This window comes from Gasterosteus aculeatus, chromosome 1 (assembly GCF_964276395.1).
Source record: "Gasterosteus aculeatus chromosome 1, fGasAcu3.hap1.1, whole genome shotgun sequence".
Taxonomy (NCBI): Eukaryota; Metazoa; Chordata; class Actinopteri; order Perciformes; family Gasterosteidae; genus Gasterosteus; species Gasterosteus aculeatus.
The window spans coordinates 29,935,746-29,954,483 of NC_135688.1; the positions used below are offsets into that span (position 1 = coordinate 29,935,746).

At 48.7% G+C, this 18,738-nt stretch overlaps 2 protein-coding genes across 7 annotated transcripts; one reads left to right on the forward strand and one right to left on the reverse strand.

The window, feature by feature from the left end:
- Positions 1–734: 734 nt before the first annotated feature.
- Positions 735–13,929, reverse strand: gpd2 (glycerol-3-phosphate dehydrogenase 2 (mitochondrial)). Of its 5 annotated transcripts, none has more exons than XR_013467638.1 (18): positions 13,636–13,770; positions 11,979–12,085; positions 10,828–10,842; positions 9,348–9,519; positions 9,123–9,247; positions 8,934–9,031; positions 8,659–8,822; positions 7,589–7,753; positions 7,366–7,510; positions 6,620–6,813; positions 6,216–6,350; positions 5,957–6,132; positions 4,932–5,063; positions 4,689–4,847; positions 4,350–4,462; positions 4,190–4,268; positions 3,994–4,108; positions 735–2,434 (listed from the first exon to the last, which is right to left on the reverse strand). XR_013467638.1 is itself a non-coding variant. In XM_040181091.2 (18 exons), exons 2-18 carry the CDS (start codon positions 12,078–12,080, stop codon positions 2,309–2,311), a joined length of 2,193 nt encoding a protein of 730 aa, XP_040037025.1. In that variant the 5' UTR covers positions 12,081–12,085; positions 13,636–13,770; the 3' UTR covers positions 735–2,308. The 5 variants fall into 5 exon arrangements, 3 of the variants coding, with proteins under 3 accessions (XP_040037025.1, XP_077958528.1, XP_040037033.1); XM_040181091.2 differs by having other exon boundaries at positions 3,994–4,092; positions 10,828–10,836; XM_078102402.1 differs by having other exon boundaries at positions 3,994–4,092.
- Positions 13,930–14,339: 410 nt separating this feature from the next.
- LOC120821992 (nuclear receptor subfamily 4 group A member 2) lies at positions 14,340–18,319 on the forward strand. Of its 2 annotated transcripts, XM_040181207.2 has the most exons (8): positions 14,342–14,504; positions 14,608–14,657; positions 14,890–15,703; positions 16,429–16,558; positions 16,635–16,792; positions 16,891–17,090; positions 17,280–17,458; positions 17,555–18,319. In XM_040181207.2, the coding sequence occupies exons 3-8, from the start codon at positions 14,894–14,896 to the stop codon at positions 17,803–17,805; spliced, it is 1,728 nt and encodes a 575-aa protein (XP_040037141.2). In that variant the 5' UTR covers positions 14,342–14,504; positions 14,608–14,657; positions 14,890–14,893; the 3' UTR covers positions 17,806–18,319. The 2 variants fall into 2 exon arrangements, with proteins under 2 accessions (XP_040037148.2, XP_040037141.2); XM_040181214.2 differs by lacking the exon at positions 14,608–14,657 and having other exon boundaries at positions 14,340–14,504.
- Positions 18,320–18,738: the final 419 nt, after the last annotated feature.

Here is an 18,738-nt window from a genome sequence, read left to right on the forward strand (position 1 = left end):
TTGCACCGTGACCTTTCGCGAGAGAGAGACGCTTTTTTCTCGCAGTTTGCAGCAAGCGGACTGGATGCAGTTCAGTGTGCGTGCGTGTGTGAATTCTATACTTGTGAGAAACAATCTCAGTGAGGATATTTGTACCAAGTGTAACCCGACCCAACAGGTAACACTTCGGATGACACCGAATCCCTGTGAACGCTGCATTTTTATCCATAAATAATAAACTGTTACCGCGCTCATTTTCAGGAGCTGTTGGTTTTAACTCTAAACAATCGAGGTCAGCAGTGCGGGAGAAGTTCTCAGATTAGGTTTAAATTTAGGTTGTATAAGAGAAATAAGTACTGATATTCAGTGATTTCTCGTCAAAGGACCTTCTAAATAAAATCAGATGAAGTCAATAAAGACCCTCTTGAACAGCAAACACGACGTGTCCCATCACTTCTCTCTGCTCTCATGATGCAGGCCACACACACAGACCCCAGCAAAGAAAGCAACCAGATACATTTAATTAGATAATTGCTTTTTCCCTTCTTTTCAGCTGAAGACAGGCTCACTGTATTCTTACAGTGTACGCAACATGATTCTCTTTGAGTCGGGATAAAGCTGTAATTTCATCCGGACGACACAATCTAACATGGAGACCTGAAATCAAGCCCTGCGGCAAGCGGTCTGCAGTTTGGACTGTGCTCAGTGTGTAGACACACACACACACACACAATAATGGTTCATGGGAGGAAACGTAGTGGAATGATTGTTTACTGCATATCAATTAGTCCAAGTAGATAAATCGGTTACTGATGATTATAAAGCATAATAAAAAGGCAATCGGGACATTGTACAGTATAAAACCTCTTAACAGGAGACCTGAAATGATGACGGACTCACCCCCACGTTGGAGGAATGAAGACATGTTTGTTTTCGTTTTCAGAGGTGGGAGCTCCTTGACATAAATATCCAAACTGTGCGCAATACTTTAACCCTCGTTTAAGACTCTGGAAAATGATCATAAGAACTTTTGTCTCCTCCCTTGTGCAGCACGAGTTGATGGTTTAACTGCTAGGGTGAATCTAAATTTGACCCTTGACCTACTGTCGACCCCTCCAACATGGCAGCACGTCAAGACATCTGTTCAGAAACCCCCCAAAATCCCATACAGCTTAGACACTGTTGTTTGTATAAAAGCCGTACATTCTTTACCATCGTGTGCTGCATTTGTTGACATGGAGTGTGGCATTATGGAACCGGGGGCTCATTTATCTCAGGCACATCGAGGCAAACATCACACAGTGAACTTGTTGTTTCTAAACTAAAATAAAATCCCAAACAAATACAACATTTGTGTCCCACAAACGATGAAATAATCTGCGAACAGCATGCAGGAATACTTTTTGGCTGCAAACAGCCACAAGTAATACAAGAATAAACTCCACTTCAAATGCACTTTGTAAAAATAAATATTTTGCTTTATAAAGCATGCAAATCATAAAAAAAAAAAAAATGTAATCGATGAAAGCGTGATTTGCTCATGCAACTTATTTCCATCTGTCTCTATTTGGCTGCAGTTACAAAAGGGAAAATAATAAATTTATATATATTTTATAGAAATAGCTATATTAAAACACACAACCTCACTAGCGCTAAAACTAGAAACCTCAGCATCAGTAGTTTGCTGGTTGTGCAATAAAAGCTAAATTAGACAGGAGGAAGTCACTTCAGTACTTCGGAAAGTGCTTTTAGAACCATTAAATAGTACTTGTAACACGCTAACATCAGAAACAACACAGTGCAAAGCTCTGCTGGGCTTTATTTTAAGAGTCAGTATTATTCTTTGTTTCCCTTGAAAGAATTAGTGATCCATTACTCGTTTCTATTCAATTCAACGTTGCAACGCTTGTCTCTATTTTGCCTCCGATTAGTGCTGAGTCACATATTTCTTGCCAGTAGAATTATTAAGAATTATTGGAGCCGTAAGATAAAGCACAACCGAATCGACAGCGTCCACATGCAAAAGCTGCATCACACCGAGGAAAGTGCTTCCCCAACAAGCAGTGTTAAAAAATGGAGTTTAAAAAGGAGCTTTGCAGAAGATACAAAGACAATGCAGACGCTCACGCCGCCGACGTTTAAAAGACCGTTGAAAACAGACGTGCTGTGGAGCATCAGAGGCACCAGATGCTGAGAAAACAGACAACAAACCTCAGCCTCACTCTTTTCCGGAGGAGGGGCGCTTGATTCGGCCGAATGATTGCATCATTGTCATTCAAATGGCGCCATTTGCATGAGGCCGTCTCTGCGCTGGCTGGATTCTTTTGGCTCAGAATCCGCCGCCGCTCCGGTCCACCGTCACCGGCCCCCTCGTGTCCAGCGTCTCCTCCGCCGTCTTCATCAGGATGGCCAGGCGGCTGTCGGACACTTGTCCCTTCTTCACCGCGCTCATCAGCTGCGCGGGGGAAAGGTTAAAGGTCAGCGGGGATCGACCCGATCGGAGGTAGAAAAGGAACGCCAGCTGCCTGAGAGCTGAGAGCTGCTTGTGCTTAAAAAGGCTCGATTGAAGCAGAGCATCCGTGTTCTGCGTCTGTATTTCAGTTTTTTAAAAAGGACCAGGAAGGAATTATTCTACATTCTTAATGTCAACAAATCCAATGTTTTTCAAGCCACGAACCTTTTCTCTCTTCCTGAAGCTCAATAAACAAATGCATTTTTACGGCGGCGAGAAAGCTTCAAACGGGAGTTCATCCGAGAGGAAATCCTTCCATGGTTCAACTACTGACTATAGAAACAAGTGATTTTAAAAAAGCTCAACGCCGCAGGAAGAAACAGCCAGGAAGGACTCTTATTCTTTTTCTATTATTCCACTACGCCTTTGTTTAATGTCCTTAACATGAAAATGTGTTTGCTTTGGAAGAGTTATTTCATGAATGTATTGGATTATTTATGTATTTCTAGGATTCTTTGTTGATCTTGATCTTTTCGTGGCATTTGTTGACAATAAGATCAGAACCGCCTCGAGGACGATGCACACGACCACAACGCATGTCCACACGAGCAGGAGCAGACATTGAGGGGGGGGCGGGGGTTTACCCATCAGCTCGCCTCCGGCCCCCTAATGAAGTCTAACTCACAGAGCTTTAATGACTCTCACCCTGGACCTGGTTGTCATGTGAGGAACTCGTTTATTTAGCGGCGGGTCGAGACGACACAAAGAAGGCTTCATTAGACGAGCAGCTGGCAGAGATCCTGCTTTCTAATTAGCTGCATCTCGTCGCGCTGCACACCTTCTGTTCCGATGGATGTCCTCACGTCACAGCCGGACAATGGTCTTTCTTTTAATGACATCGTATGGAACGCATGAGGATCATGCAAGGTGCAAATGACTATATACACTGTAAACATGTGCATAACCTGCTCAAAACTACATAAACGTCATCTAGTGATGTACATTTTAGGAGAAAATATATATTGAGGGATTGAGAAGATAATAAAATATGGCTGCAAACATGAAATGTCAAAAAAAGGAGGTGGTGTGTTTAATGGTTTTAGTGGGTTTCTTTTGTGGTTGTTTGTTCTGGTACTGAGGTGTTCGGCACGGATGGATCCTCTCGTCACACACAGCAGTGCGCGTGTGCATTTCCACACCATTTTCAGCTTTCAGATTTTCAAGAAACGTCCCTAAAAGTCCCGGTTTGCTGTAAAAGTGAGCCAAGACAATTTGTCTATTTCCAAAGAAAAGCAACACGTTTCAGGCTTTCACATCTTTTACATCATATTTGATCATTCAACCTGAAATCTGTGCATGAAATAGTTATATTTTCACCTCCATTCGGGTATCAATAAAAATGTGGGGACTGAAAAGTAAAAGGAATAAGCTGACTATTAAACTGGAGTGAATCTGCACCCAGCGACGCGCTTTCTAGTACGAATGATTCGATGAGTTCAACGTGCGCTGAAACGAGTCATCAGCCGCTTCCTCTGGGCTCTCACCGTCGGCCTGTCACGTACCTGCATGAACTCATCAATCTCCACTTGTCCGTTCTTGTTGAGGTCGACCTCGTTAAGGATTTCATGAAGCGCATTTTCATCAATGTGGACGTTGATGCTCTGCAGAGAAGAACAGCTGATCAATGCGTGAGTAAAGGTGAGAGGCGGACGCAGAGAGAACGGTAGAGGACAGAGGAGGAGATGAAATGAGACTCACTTCCAAAACCTGCTGCACGTCGACAGTCGTGATGAATCCTTTGCTCTCTTTGTCAAACTTATGGAACCGCTTCTTGTACCTGCCACACAGGATCCAGCGCGTTTAACCCCCCATGAGCCTTCCTCGGACAACGAGCCGCGATTGAGAGGTGGGTGATTACCTGACCACCTCCTGGTTGTCCAGGTTGATCTCCGATGTCTTGGTCAGCTGCTCAGAGCGAGACCTGTAGCCCATCTCCAGGTACAAGAACTTCCTGGCTGCTTCCAGCTCCGTCTGGAGAGAAAGGGTCATTTCATATGGTCGAGATGAGACACGAGTTTCCCTGTCTGAGAGCCTGCATATGTATCTTCAGTGGAAGGTCCATAACTCCTCTCATATCACTTCGTATCTTTTTCTCACACACAGCACTTGCGCCTCTCCAGGGACCACAGGGTGCGGACCTCTTCTATTGTGTGCCGATTGAAAAGGGACATTTTGGTGTGTCTGCGTGCCTGCGTACCGTCTTCTGCTCCTCGCTCCAGCCCAGCTCCTTCCCCATGATCTGCACGATGCGCGGCAGCGCCTCGTCGGCCGCCTGCACGTTCAGGAAGCCCAGGCGCGTCCGCCGGGCGATGACGTCGATGGCCGTGCAGGCGTACTCCTTAATGGCGTACAGCACCTTGGGAGGAGGGGGGGGAGAAATCACGTGAGGCGGGAGCACTACAAACTATAACATCGGGCGTAACTACGGCCCCCGCGTTACCTCGCCCTCGATGTAGGGGAACTCGGACACCAATCGTTTGCCCACGATGGGCCACCTCTGCCCGGTGACCTTGGCCATCTTGGCCACGTCGAAGGCCTTTCCCCCGTACGTGGAGGCCAGGTGCTGAGCGACCTGCGCAGAGAGAGAGCCCCAGTCAGCAGAACTCACAGTTGGAAAATAAGACCAAACACAACGTTTATTCCTTGCGGACGAAACATTTCATTCGGAGTCTTTTTTATGCTAATATCAATAAAAGACACTTTTATTAGGCTCGCTGCAAAAAAACTATTATCCTTAGGTCGTTGTGTTAGAAAAGCTCCTACTGTAGTGACTGAAGTGACTAATTGAAACTTCGAAGCTGCCGATCGTCTCATAATATTCGCGCGCGATCGATTTCACCTCTTCAGAGTTCGGCGACGAGCGTTAACGGCACTTTGCCGATGGGGCTCCACGTGTTTGCGCCACACGGGGGGGTGGAGGGGCGGGCTATTTGCTATTCAGATCGCTGGCCTGCCGATCACGAGAGAAAGGGCAAACGCTGTCCAAATATCAACGATGACCTTTGAGGAATATTGGAGCGAGCAGCCGAGCCGCCGCAGAACGCCTCTAATGAGAAGTGTGCAGAAGGCTTTTTCTTCATGAAACAGTGTTCTACCGGGTTTAATGAAAAGGCACAGCCTAATTATTGGAAGGAGGGATGTAGTTGATGTAAATCAATGCGCCCTTACTTAAAGCCATTGATAAACGGTGCGGCGTACGGTGCATTTCAACGCGCGTCCGGCCTTTTGTGTAGCTGAAATGTCAGTGCGGTTACGGCAGCAGCTGTAATGTCACAGCTGAAGAGTGGGAGCTTTTCACAGCTTCGTTTTCCTCTGGAGCTGTTTGAGGGCCGCGCGTTCTCCGCCGCGCGCCGCGACGCAGAAGCGGTTCCGGATTTAACGCGCAGTTCCCGAAAATTCCCGTTTCGCGGTTATGTTTCCGATTGACGGAACGCCGGCACGCCGGGAGCGAGCGTTCTCCCCGACCTCGTTCTCCAGCCCGTAGTCCTGCACCAGGCGGATGTAGAGCGTCGGCGTCCAGCCCTTGGCTCCCTCCAGCATCAGACCCACGGTCTTGCAGGGCTGCGCCGAGAGGCCGTGCGTCTTGACGGCAGCATCCAGAGTCTCCTCGGCCATGGATCTGTAGGTGGTCCACTTCCCACCTTGGAGAGACACACGCACACATGTGACCGTCGCCGCGCAGACACCGCGCTAAGCGAAAGGGGAAGGCGACGCGGGGACGTACCGGCGATGGTGACCAGTCCGCTGGGGCTGATGCTGACGATGTGGTTCCTGCAGATGGACTGGGTGTCCTTGGAGTTGGGGTCGGTCACCAGCGGGCGGATGCCGCTCCACGCCGCCAACACGTCTCCCCGGCGCACTGCGGGGGAGGGGACACAAAGGCGGTTACGTCTCCAGTGAGGAACTTCACTGTGAACCAGAGCGTTCGGACCGAGGGCCTCGAAGGAAAGGAGATCCGTGCTGGACTTTCTGCGTGAGTGAATCCACGCGTTTAGGATCTTCCTCGTGACGCGGCTCCTCTTTCTATTCTTTTCTCCACCGAGACAAAAATCAAACGACAGCTCTGAAGACTCAGAAGAGCGTAAGATGAGCATGAGATCCCAGAACCCTTTGTTAGCCCTTGGGTACCTTCTACGTCGGGGCTGAGGTAGTTGCGGATCTCCCTCAGGATGAAGTTGATGTCGTCCTCCCCCGGGATGGGGTGGGCCGTCACGCTGGTGGGCGAGTCGGTCGTCCCGGCGATGGTCATCTTCTCCCAGGGCAGGAAGAAGATGACGCGTCCATCACTTGTGGACGGGTCGAGCAGGCCCATGTTGTCGGGGCTGAGGGACGAAAAAAGCCAAGGGGAGCGGTTGTTATTTTAACAAGGAGCAAGACGGTGAGGTCAGATCAACGTATTGATTTGAATTGACCATCTTTAGTTTGCGGATAAGTGCGAGAAAGAAGGTGCGGCCACGAGAAGAGGAAGGACAAATTGGAGACTGAAATGGAAGAAAAAAAAAAACACACACACACATGTGGGGGAGGAAGAGGAGGTGAGGCGGGAGCAGATAGCGGCGGCAGGAGGAAGACGAGAGGAGAATTAGGTGTCTGGCATTTGTGGTGCTGTTCAAAGGGCTCGCGCTCCCTCAGGTTTCGCTCAATAAGCTTCGCTGAACTTTAAAAAATGCCCTACTTCAACAAAACCACTCTATTGCTCTGCTGTATCTTACCCAGAGAAGATTGTCCTATGCATGTTAGCATAGGTCAGATAACAGAGCAGTATTTACGCATTAAAATGAGACGAGACTGAGGATTAACTGCATTACTTTGAAAAAAAACTAAAAAAAACAGCTCGCCAACTCGGATAGAAGCCTTGAGAGAGGACACGCTACCTGTAGTAGCCGGGGATGACGATGTGAACGCCTGCGCTGGGCTGGCAGATGTTTTTGGTCTCCTGGTTGTCCATCTTCCTCAGGGAGTCCGTGAAGGGTCCCGTGGCGTTGATCACGCACTTAGCCTTCACGTCAAACTCTTGTCCTGTGAGGAGAGGCCGGTGGTATCTAAAGGACTTATGGATCTCGGTATGCGCTGTGCTGCCTGGTCAAGAATCCTCACCGGTGATGACGTCCCGGCAGCGGGCGCCACACACCTTCTCCTCGCCGCCCTGCGGGTCCTTCGTCTTCAGCAGGCGCACCACCTCGGTGTAGTTGGCGACGGCGGCGCCGTGGCGGGCGGAGCTGATGGCGATGGCCAGGTTCATACGGGCGTCATTGTGCTGCCCTGGAGGAAGAGGAGGAGGAGAAGAAGAGAAATGGAGGATGATTTCTGATATTTGGATGAAAATCAGCTGCTGGTTGAGAACAAAATGTGTCTTTCATCTAAATCATCACCTTGTGATACGTTTGTATTTTATAGATTTGATGATTCCGTTTTGTCTCTGGTCTGCCGCGCTTCAACATTCACACACAGCTTATTTTTCCCGAGATTTCAGCGCGTACGCATTCCGCCGTGCCGGTTCAAAATAAAAGCTTCGGGCCCCAAACGGCAGCAGCGGTAACCGAGACAGCCGCAGAAATGTCTGCTGCTCAGACGCTCCTCTGCGCCGCACACCGCCGGGAGAGAAGGTCAGACTTTCAAATGTCAGCGGCGTGATTGTTCCAGACGGCATAATTGGAGAGAAGAACCCCCACCCCCACCTCCCCATACACACACACACACACACACACACACACACACACACACACCCTCAGAGAGGATGATGGGAGGGGGAGTCAAACATATGCAGCTTTGCTCTTCTTTTCTTCTCTCTGCAGTAAACCAGGTTCTATCTGTACACTTTTACTTTGCATTGGTTTTATAGCCGTGATTAGCGCGCATACATAATGACATGTAAATCAAGCTGCTCCCAAAAACAAGTCCCATTGATCAAACTGCAGACTTTCATTTCTGCTATTAATCAAGACGATTAATAGCAGAACAAAACTCAACCAAAGTCCATTTCCATTCTCAAATTGTTTCATGTAATCTCTTTTTAGTGTCCTAAAATGCTTCATCTCTGACTCATCTCCATCAGCAAATCCGTACCGTCGGAAGGAAACCGGACGGAAGACCGTGGAAAAGGGCAACGGGTCTGACTCAGCTGCTCTGCTGGCGTTGATAGAACGCCGTCCGCACATTTCACCCACCGTCATAGTAGACGATGGCGCCCACCAGCTTGTCCTTGTTCAGCATGGGGAAGCGCTCCAAGGCCGAGGCCTTGCTGAGGACGTAGCTGCTCTTCAGGTTCTGGATCCCGGCCACCAAGTCGTACATCTTGATGCCCGCCCAGTAGTAAGGCAGCTGCCACCATCTTGGAAATGCACACACGTCGTTAAAGATTAAAATTTCGCACTGTCCGTACGTCTCGGCGTAGTTCAGGGGACGGAAAGCAACATTAACATACGAAACTCCCGGCACTTACTTGTACACGGGGAGCATGATGGGCAGCGGCGCGGACAGGTGAGGTGCGATCTCCAGGAGGTTGGCTCGCTCGTGAAGGGCCTCCTTCACCATCATGTACTGGTTCCCGCAAAACAAACGAGCAGAGCATGTCAAAGGAGGAGCCGCTGGAATGGGATGAAATCGAAGGAGGTCAAAGCGCGAAAGGAACCTGTTCGTAGTCCAACTGCATGATGGCCTTCTGCAGGTAGCGGACTCCGCCGTGCAGCAGCTTGGTGCTCCGGCTGCTCGTCCCCGAAGAGAAGTCGCTTCTCTCAACCAGAGCCGTCTTCAGGTCTGCAGAGAAATGAGCAAAGATGTGTGAAGAAAAACAAGCCGAAAGGACCAAAAAAAAAAGAAAAAAAAGAAACGGTTTTGGGGTTAACAATAGACTTACTGCGCGTGACCGCGTCTAAGGCACACCCCGCCCCCGTGGCCCCGCCTCCGACCACCAGGACGTCAAACTCCTCGGTGCTCTGCAGCGCGGCGAGCTGGGCCTGCCGAGAGGGGAGGTCGTCGGCGAAGGGAACCCTGAGATCCGCTTCGGCAGCCACGCGGGCCAGCTGGGCCTGGGGGAGGAGAGGGGGGGGGTCAGGCACAGACGCACACAGCAGCAGCAGCAGCACCTTCAACGTGACTTCAAGAGGACGCCAACGAGCCCCGAAGCGTGCAAAGCCGCAGGGTTGATTCCTACTGCCGCTCTGTGTTAATGCCCCACGCAAAGCCGAAGGAACGCAGGAAACACTTTCCTGCAGGTGCAGTTTGAAACATTATAAGCTCACCGCCATCACGGCCAGTTCAATGTGTTAATGCGTTATAATCGCCTCGTGGGGTTACATGTGAAATAATGCATTATGACGTGCACTCACTTACACAATACACTATGGCGTTCACCGTATCATGATCCCTGCACTGTGCTCACAGTATGCATTACTGTGCGGGATGGATGGAGGATTGCGTGGTACTGTGATCACATTCCAAAGCTAATAATAATTCAGAGAGATCACTTTTCTTCGCCGGCGGAAACAAACGTTTTCTATGATAATCTTTTAATTTTCTTTTTTGTGTCTTTAATGGATAGTGGGACAGGTGAAATGTGGTTAAATATCACCAGTATTTTTTTATTTCATTGTACTACTATTTTTACCTGAGCACTCTACCAAATGTAGAACATTTAGTTTAAAAAAAAGTTTATTTATCCAATAAACCTTTTATTCTTAAATCCAAGTGCTTATGATGTCTCATTTTCACCTTTAGTTTCCAAGTGGTGTATGTAAAAAAAAAAGTGCATAAATATATACGGGATTAGTAGAAACATGCAACATGCTGCACAACATTGCAAAAACAACAATATAAAAATGATTAATTTAAAAGAATAATCACATACAACACAATAAAAGCAAAAACACAGCTCCCCTCTGATAGGAAGAGGTGTAATTTCACTGCTAATGAAATATTCATTTTTTTTTCTATTTAGCAGTTCAAGCTAAATGATTGCATCAAGCTGCTTTGAAGCAAACGTGGCATTTGACTTGCAAATAGTCGCAGGCGTTTGTAATTTAGGTCTGCACCCGCAAATGAGAAGATGATATAATCATTGTCTATTTTTGATGATGCATACAGACAAACGCCGCCACGGAATTAAGTGCCGGCGTGCCCCCCGTAATCAAGTTAAGTCACTGAATGGCACAGCGAGGCCCGTGCTAACAGCCAATCGGACGCTCCCTTGAAAACTTCTCCAAGCCATATGCCCTTGCTAAAGGAGACGAGACGGACATTCATCTCATCAGCCTTGCAATTACTGGGATTAGAGGCATGCATGATTACAAACTATTGTGAAAATAATTAGATTTCATCAGGTTGGGCTTCTTGCTTACCAATCCATGCTTGGTCGAGAGGACGACGGTGGGCAACAGAAGACATTATCGCGTCAGGACAAAAAACAAAGTTCACATTAGGTTGCACATTCACATAAAGCCTGGTATGTAGTGGTGTGGCATTGCTTAAAATAGGCCAAGGTCGGGGAAACAGCTGCTTGTCCACTTCGAACACCATCAGTGGCTCAAGCGTCTTATTTCCCTTCTTGCGGAGGGTTAAAAATCCCTTCTTTAACCGTACGGCTAACTTAGCTTAGCATAAAAACTGAAGTCTGCCCTGTAAAGGGAACAAATACTGCACAACTGCAGCCCTACAGCTAACTGTTATTAAATTATTATTATTATAATAATATAGTATAATTATATAATTATAATATAATTATATAATAATTATTATATAATTATATAATTATAATAATTATTATTCAATTATTAACTGCATTCTCTCTGGACTGGCACCAGTAACATCCTTTCTGGCAACATTTTACAGTATGTATGCTAAGCTAAGTTAGCGAGCATGGCTCCATGTAAAGCGTACACCCAGTAAAGACATTGATATTAATCCCTCAGCAGGAGAGAGAACAAACTAATTACCCAGAATATCCAACACAAGGTTTATTTTGAGTACATATAGAAAGAGCCAAACCCCTACGGGCTCATAAAAAGTTTTCCGCAAATCCACAATTACAATTCATGAGCACGACACACTTTATTGGAAGTGGAGGGATAACGACCGGAGGCGGCTGGTTCAATGAACATTTTAAACAAGGATGTAAAAATATAGAAAACAATCATTTAATAATCTTTCTAAGCAGGTTTCTGAGTTACTTGACGCTCTCAGCAGCTGAAAAGCATCCAGTAAAACACAAAGGAAACAAAGCGAGTGCATTCCAACATCTAGAGCGGACATGCCCCGAAGGAGGTCCCTCCCTGCTGGGGGGGGGGGGGGGCTCCTTTAAAGGAACACCTTTCACATTATTGTTCGGAACAACACTAAAGTTTTTCCTCCTTTAATTTCACACCTGTCGGGGTGTAAAAGCAGGCGATGCGGCAAACACAACACAGCCAATAAAAAGCAAAAACATAAACACGTCTCATTCCCCGGGGTCCGTGCACAGCGGCCTGCGGGGCGGCCCCTCCCATCGGCTCACCTGTGTCTTCTTGTACTCGATGAGCTGCGACAAGCCGAACACCCCGGCGACCGCCCCCCCGCCGACGACGGCCGTGTGTTTCAGAGCCCTCCTGAACGCCATCGTTCCTGAGGGAGCACAGGTAAAGGTGCAGTGAGGAGGCGGAGCCAGGACGGCGGACAGGGAGGGGGGCGTGGAGGGGGGGGGGGGGGTGCAGAGGAACGCCTCCGGGACTGAGAGAGACGTGAGGGTTTGGGGAATAGCCTTGTCCGTATGAAGAAAAGTTCAGTTGTAACGTTAGTTTATCCACCATTAACGTACAAAACCTCAAAGACATTCAGTTCACAACGACATCAAAGAGCAAAGGAGCAGAAAATGAACCCATTTCAGAAGCTACCATCACTCAATGTTTTGCTTGGAAAATATTCTTTGAGGATACACATTTGCTCTGTGATGTGTGTTTGTAATTAATTTTGACATTTAAAACCCCCCATGATCAGACAGATTGATCAGTTTAAAAGAAAATCTCAATAATCAACAATAATAACCAGTTGGATCAATAACAGAAACGATTTTTAACAACAACAATCATTAAAAATGACTAAATTATCCACTAATTACATTCCATTTGTAGAGGTTTCCAGGTGAAGGTTTAATGTTAACTGGTTTAATCTCTCATGTCACATGACTCAAGCCGGCACGGGCACACTGGGAGCGTTATAGGATATGAACACACAATATATTAGTAGTTAAGCATTAACAGCAGATAGACACGGTTTCCTGTTGCAATGAGTAGAACATGATACCAGTAAGATAAGGGCCTCCGTTCCCACCAGGGTCGGTACCAAGAAAGTATTTCCATTCCCAGTTTAACTCGCTTAGACTAGAAATACTCAAAGGGTTTGCCACCAAAAATGGCAACTGATAAATTCACTCATTCCCTCAAATTATTCCTAATTTCCATCAAACTCCTGCCAGTGATGAACGTGAACGTCAGAGAAGATCTCACCGGCGCCCTCTGGCGGGCGAATGGCGAATAGCGAGATAGCTTTTAAAAATCACTTCGATCCAAAGTGTCTTTATCAACATCCACCAACATCCCCAGATGTTCAGCGCAGCTTCTGTGCGCCTCATCACTGGAGCCTTTAAAGGCCAAACGGGACCATCATGGGCCCCGAGGGAAGGCCTGGCGGTGCTGGACGTTGACCACCAGCGGCCAGGTCCACAGCTCCACGGGGACATTGCTTCATTAGTCTATTGGGTAGAATAGACTCTATTCTATGTGTTTCCCGGGCAGGAGACCAACGCCCCCTGACGCAGCAGGTGGTGGCACCTTGTTACGCGACGTCCTGGCGCGAGAGGAAGTGACTGCTGAAGGAAACCACCGTGATCTTTGAGGGGGGCGGCGTTAAGCTGCGTCTTAAGCCCCTCGCGGTGCCGCACACACACACACAGAAAGAGCAAACACCGCGCCGTTTCAGGGGTGTCAATAACTGGAACACACGCGGGATTGAGGGCGACGCGGGCGGGGAGGAGGTCGTCTCCCCCCCCCTTCCCGCCCCCCGCAGATGTTTCGCTGCTTTCATTTATTTTGGCCGCGCGCCAGCAAAACGACGAGTTCGACATTCGTCGGAAATATTTCAAAAACGTCCCCAGAACGACGGGAGTCCCCACTTACGGCACTCCTGGTTCTGTGGCCGACTGAAACTCGCTCGCGGCGACGCAGGGCGGACACCGAGGACCGTCGGCCGCTGTCCGGACCGTCGCTTGGGTTTGACGGGCGGCAACCAGGAAGCCCGCAGTTGCCCCGAGCGACGCCGCGGAGAGCCAATCGGGAACGCGGCGCCGGGCCGCGCTCGTCCAACGGCGTCGGGGAGGAGGCGGTCCCACGGCGTTGACGCGATAGGGCGGGCGGAGATTGCGCAACGCTGGTCTCCCCTTCACCCTCCTCCTCCTCCTCCTCCTGCTCCTCCTGGATAATAATAAAGAGTGAGAGGAGGGCCGCCAGCTGTCGTTTTCTTTCTGTTCCAGCACACGAGGCGTGACACAGGAGATGAAGCCTGCAACACACACAAAGACTGCATGTCTTATTTTACACGTGGTTTAATCAACGAGAGATTACGCACGAGCCGTTCGTGGTTATCCCGGTTTTAAACGACTCTGCAATATTAACGCCACGTGTTGCAGCCCCCCCGTTCAATAGTTTGGATTACAAAATTACAATATATTCCCCCATAGAAAAAAAGTGCACCCATTACTTGCGGATTACATAAACTCCCTGTGCCACACAGCAGTCCAGCCCACCGTGGTTCGTGCGTAACAGGGTTTGGCACAGGGGCGCGCACCACGTAAACAAAAACACATTGTCGGTGTCCCTGGCAGCCAGTATTCACGACAAGAGGGAGGAGGAACAGTCTTTACCTTTGCTGTGCAGACAGCGACCGGACCTGTCTGGTCTCAGGCAGCTGACGCGTTAATAGACAAGAAACGGCACGGCGGAGATGGGATTACTCGTCACGGACCTCCACCACTGCACGGAGCTTTAAGGTATTGTATGGTCTTACTCTTCTACACGGATTGATGGATAAATCAATCATGCGGGGAAGTATACACCTTGCAGTTAATGCTGTTTTAGTTTTTTTTGTCTCAGGCCATCAGAAAATAACCTCATCTGGAAAATAGAACAACTTAAATCTTCAGGTAATTAACACTCAACTAAAGATCTGAACTTTGCTGTTGTACTGGAGATGTTGAGGTTATTTAAGTTTTATTTAAAGTAGGCTTACGGTCGTCTCTGACTTTCAACCAAGCAGTTTGTTTCCATTGTAAAAATAAGAAAAAATACAACAGCAAAAAAATGTGTTTAATATCAGACATAAGCGCAACAGTTTGGTCTCCGGTGACGTTCCGCCTTATGCGTCCATGTTTGCAGGGCGATGCCGTGCGTCCCGACCCAGAGCGGCTCCTCTCCACAAGGAGCCAGTCCGGCCTCTCAGAGCGCCAGCGGGGAGCGCAGCTGCGACTTCCTCACCCCGGAGTTTGTCAAGTTCAGCATGGACCTCACTAACAGCGAACTCTCGGCTGCAACCTCGGGTCCCACGTTTAGCCCTTCGGGTGACACGTACAGCGCCGCGTACGACGCGAAGCCCCCGTGTCTCTTCCAGATGCCGGTGCAGGGAGAGCTCCCGTGCGTCAAGGTGGAGGATGCGCACGGGTGTCCGCGCTATCAGCAGAATCAGCATCATCCGCACCAGTCCAACGAGCTGCTCTCCTCCCCGGGTTCCGTCTACTATTACCGCTCCCCGTCGCCGCACACCGCCTTCCAAACTCCACCCGGACACGTATGGGAGGACTCCGGCTCTCTCTACAGTTTCCGACAAGACTATTTGGCGGCGGCGCACAAGAAAAACACGCTATCCAGACTCTCGCTGTTTTCACTCAGACACGCGCAACACGGCGGCCAGAGCATGTCCACCTGCCGGGTGAAATTTGACGCCGCCGGTGCGCATCGGCCGCTGGACAGCGCCGGGGTTTTGGGCTGCGCTTCCCACGGAAAGCAGCCCGGGGTGGGGTTTCCTCACCCGCTTCAGTTCGCCCACGCTCACCACTTCATGGACTACCAGACCTCTTGCGCCCCCGACCGAGGACCGCTGAGCACGGAGGGGCTGTGCGCGGTGTGCGGTGACAATGCCGCCTGCCAGCACTACGGAGTGCGCACATGCGAGGGCTGCAAGGGGTTCTTCAAGGTTTGTTTTACAGCTTCGGGGGGTGGAAATATGGATATTAACTTAGATCATTTCTGGACAAAATAAAACGTTTTAAATTAAAAATACTGGAAATGTCAAAATGAGAAGACACTATTTAAACCCTTTAATACAACCCGGGAGCCCTGACTGAACTCCCAAATTGCACATTGTGCTTGAGACGCACGTTTTGATCTCTTGACACGCGCGTATTAGGGGCAAACGTCCTGTTTTAAAATGCCCCCCAACGTGCCACGAATAAAAACCTTCACCTTCCCCTCTCAAAAGCGAGACTCCCCGGGGCAATTCTCCAAATTATGAATGGCCACGACTCGGTATTTACCCAGACTGCCCTGTCCGCCTGCTGAATGCCTTACGCTGCATCAGACGGCCCACGGGGGCCAGAGGGCTAATATTAATTCTCAAAAGGACCATTGAACGCTTTGTACTTCAGTCTTGACCAAAATGGCTCTGGGATCTACTAAAAAAGATCCTCCTGAAAAGATTAGATCACCTCGAGTAAAGCCCACTGCCGACCTGGAAACTGGGCTACACACCATGGTTCAACATCGCATTCCCAAACGATGCTTTTCAAACAGGTGCTAATGGATGAAAATAAAGTTGAGGATTGGACTCCAATGTCTGTCACTCAAAGTAACCTCTGTGCATCAACCTTGCATTGCACCTTGTTTACACTTAAATATATACACTTTTCTTCTTCCACTCAGCGCACAGTACAGAAAAACGCCAAGTACGTGTGTTTGGCTGCCAAAAGCTGCCCGGTGGACAAACGCAGGAGGAATCGCTGCCAATACTGTCGCTTCCAGAAGTGCCTCGCGGTGGGAATGGTCAAAGAAGGTAACCCCATCAAACCGCGTTTCATGCCTGACCCTCGGGGGTTCGGATTGAGATTCCCACGGTGTTTCTCTTGCAGTGGTGAGGACGGCCGGGCTGAAAGGCCGACGGGGTCGGCTCCCGTCCAAACCCAAAACACCCCCGGATTCGTACCCCGCCGTCAGCACCCTCCTGGGCGCACTGGTCAGGGCGCACGTGGAATCGAACCCTCCTCCTTCTCGCGTCGACTACTTCAGGGTAAGCAGTGTGCCGTTGCTCCGCGGGTGAGTTGTAGCAAATGAAAGGCCTGGCAGAGCTGTTATTTTCCACCTCTTCCCCCGGTGACCCTCCGCCAGCTGAAGGAGACCCCAGGAAGTCCACCGGGGGACGACGTTCAACACGTGCGGCAGTTCTATGACCTCCTGACCCGATCGATGGAGGTGATTCGAGGTTGGGCGCACAAGATCCCGGGCTTTACGTCTCTCCCCAAACACGACCAAGACCTCCTCTTCTACTCGGCTTTCCTGGAGCTCTTTGTTTTGCGATTGTCGTACAGGTAACAAACCAGAGCCGTAGGGGGAATATGTTGGTTGTTGGATTGGCCAGTAAAGTAGGGGATTGTTTAAAAGCATTTTTGGCACAAATCAAAGATGTGTAAACAGTTGCAAAGGCCCCCAAACGGTTGTTCGTGGAGGGAGGGATCGTCACCGTCTGAGGGCCTAGAATCTGAGCTGTGCTGTTTCAGATCCAGCCCCGAGGAAGGGAAGCTGGTCTTCTGCGACGGGTCGGTGTGGCACCGGCTCCAGTGCCTGCGGGGCTTCGGGGAGTGGATCGACAGCATCGTGGAATTCTCCGCCAACCTGCAGCGGATGAACCTGGACGTGTCCACCTTCTCCTGCGTGTGCACCCTCGCCCTGGTCACCGGTGAGATGCTCAGAGACGAAGTGGGGCACGAAGCTATCAATGTTTCACCGTTTCATGTCTAATATGTCTGTTGGAAATGTGTTTCTGGGAACGCAGCAGAGCGACACGGACTGAAGGAGCAGAAGAAGGTGGAGGAGCTGCAGAACAACATCGTCAGGTGCTTGAAGGACGCAGACGGACCCTCGGACTGTTGGTCCAACCAATTGTCCAGACTTTTGGAAAAACTGCGCGAAGTTCGCACTCTGTGCATCCAAGGGCTGCAGAGGATTTTCTATTTGAAGCTGGAGGATCTGGTGCCGCCGCCTGCAGTGATAGATAAGTTATTCCTCGACACGCTGCCATTTTAGAGACCATCGAGGACAGGCTTCCGCCGGACGCCGTTGGATTTAACTCAGTCGCTCCTGACCGTTGGACATCTGTACTCCGAAGAAAAGGACATTTTGAAAAATAATATCAGGTCAAAAAACATCTTTTTCATTAAAAGTAAATGAGAATAAAAACCTAATTTCTTTGAATAATTGTGAACATGATTATCGTCATGATGACAAGCAAACCGCTTTGAGAAATTCAAACAAGGTTAAAAGGCCCAATCTTTCTACTGTCTGCAAGAAAGGGTACATACATTTAAAGTCAGTCATTTGTTGTGGTGTTTTTAAAATATGAACTACCTGTCAGGCCAAAACGATGACTGTAAGCGACTGATGTGTTTACTCCATTTGACTATTAGCGGCAGTTTTGATACGAGATGTTTCTCATCAATTTTAGTATTTCTATGTCACGTAATGATTAACATAATATTATTAATATTGACGTCTGTAACGTTGTCCATGTTTTAATAAATAAATGACTTCTTGCTGGACTGTTTAATTTCTTTATTTTATTCGTAAAAATTTAGAGGAACATTTGAAATCACATGACTTTCAGGGAGGGATTCCACAAATATTTATCTCTATGTATACATATTCCCCTTTATTTAATCCCTCCCTCATAAAGCTCTCATTTTGAGTTCTAGTGTCTACAATAACACTTTATGCGTAAAATGCTGCAAATCTGGTCAGAAGGCCAGTTTGGAGGTTAATTAACAAACTCTGCTATAAGAAGGACAATATATAAATATTTGTGCATGTGTGTGCGCGCATGCGTCTGTGTGTGTCAAAGTCAAAGGTCAACCCTCAATATCTCAGAGGTCTTCCGGTTGGGCAGCTGACAGATTTCATACATCATTTTGAAAGACGTTGGGGCAGTGTGTGTGTGTGTGTGCGTGTGTATGTGTGTGTGTG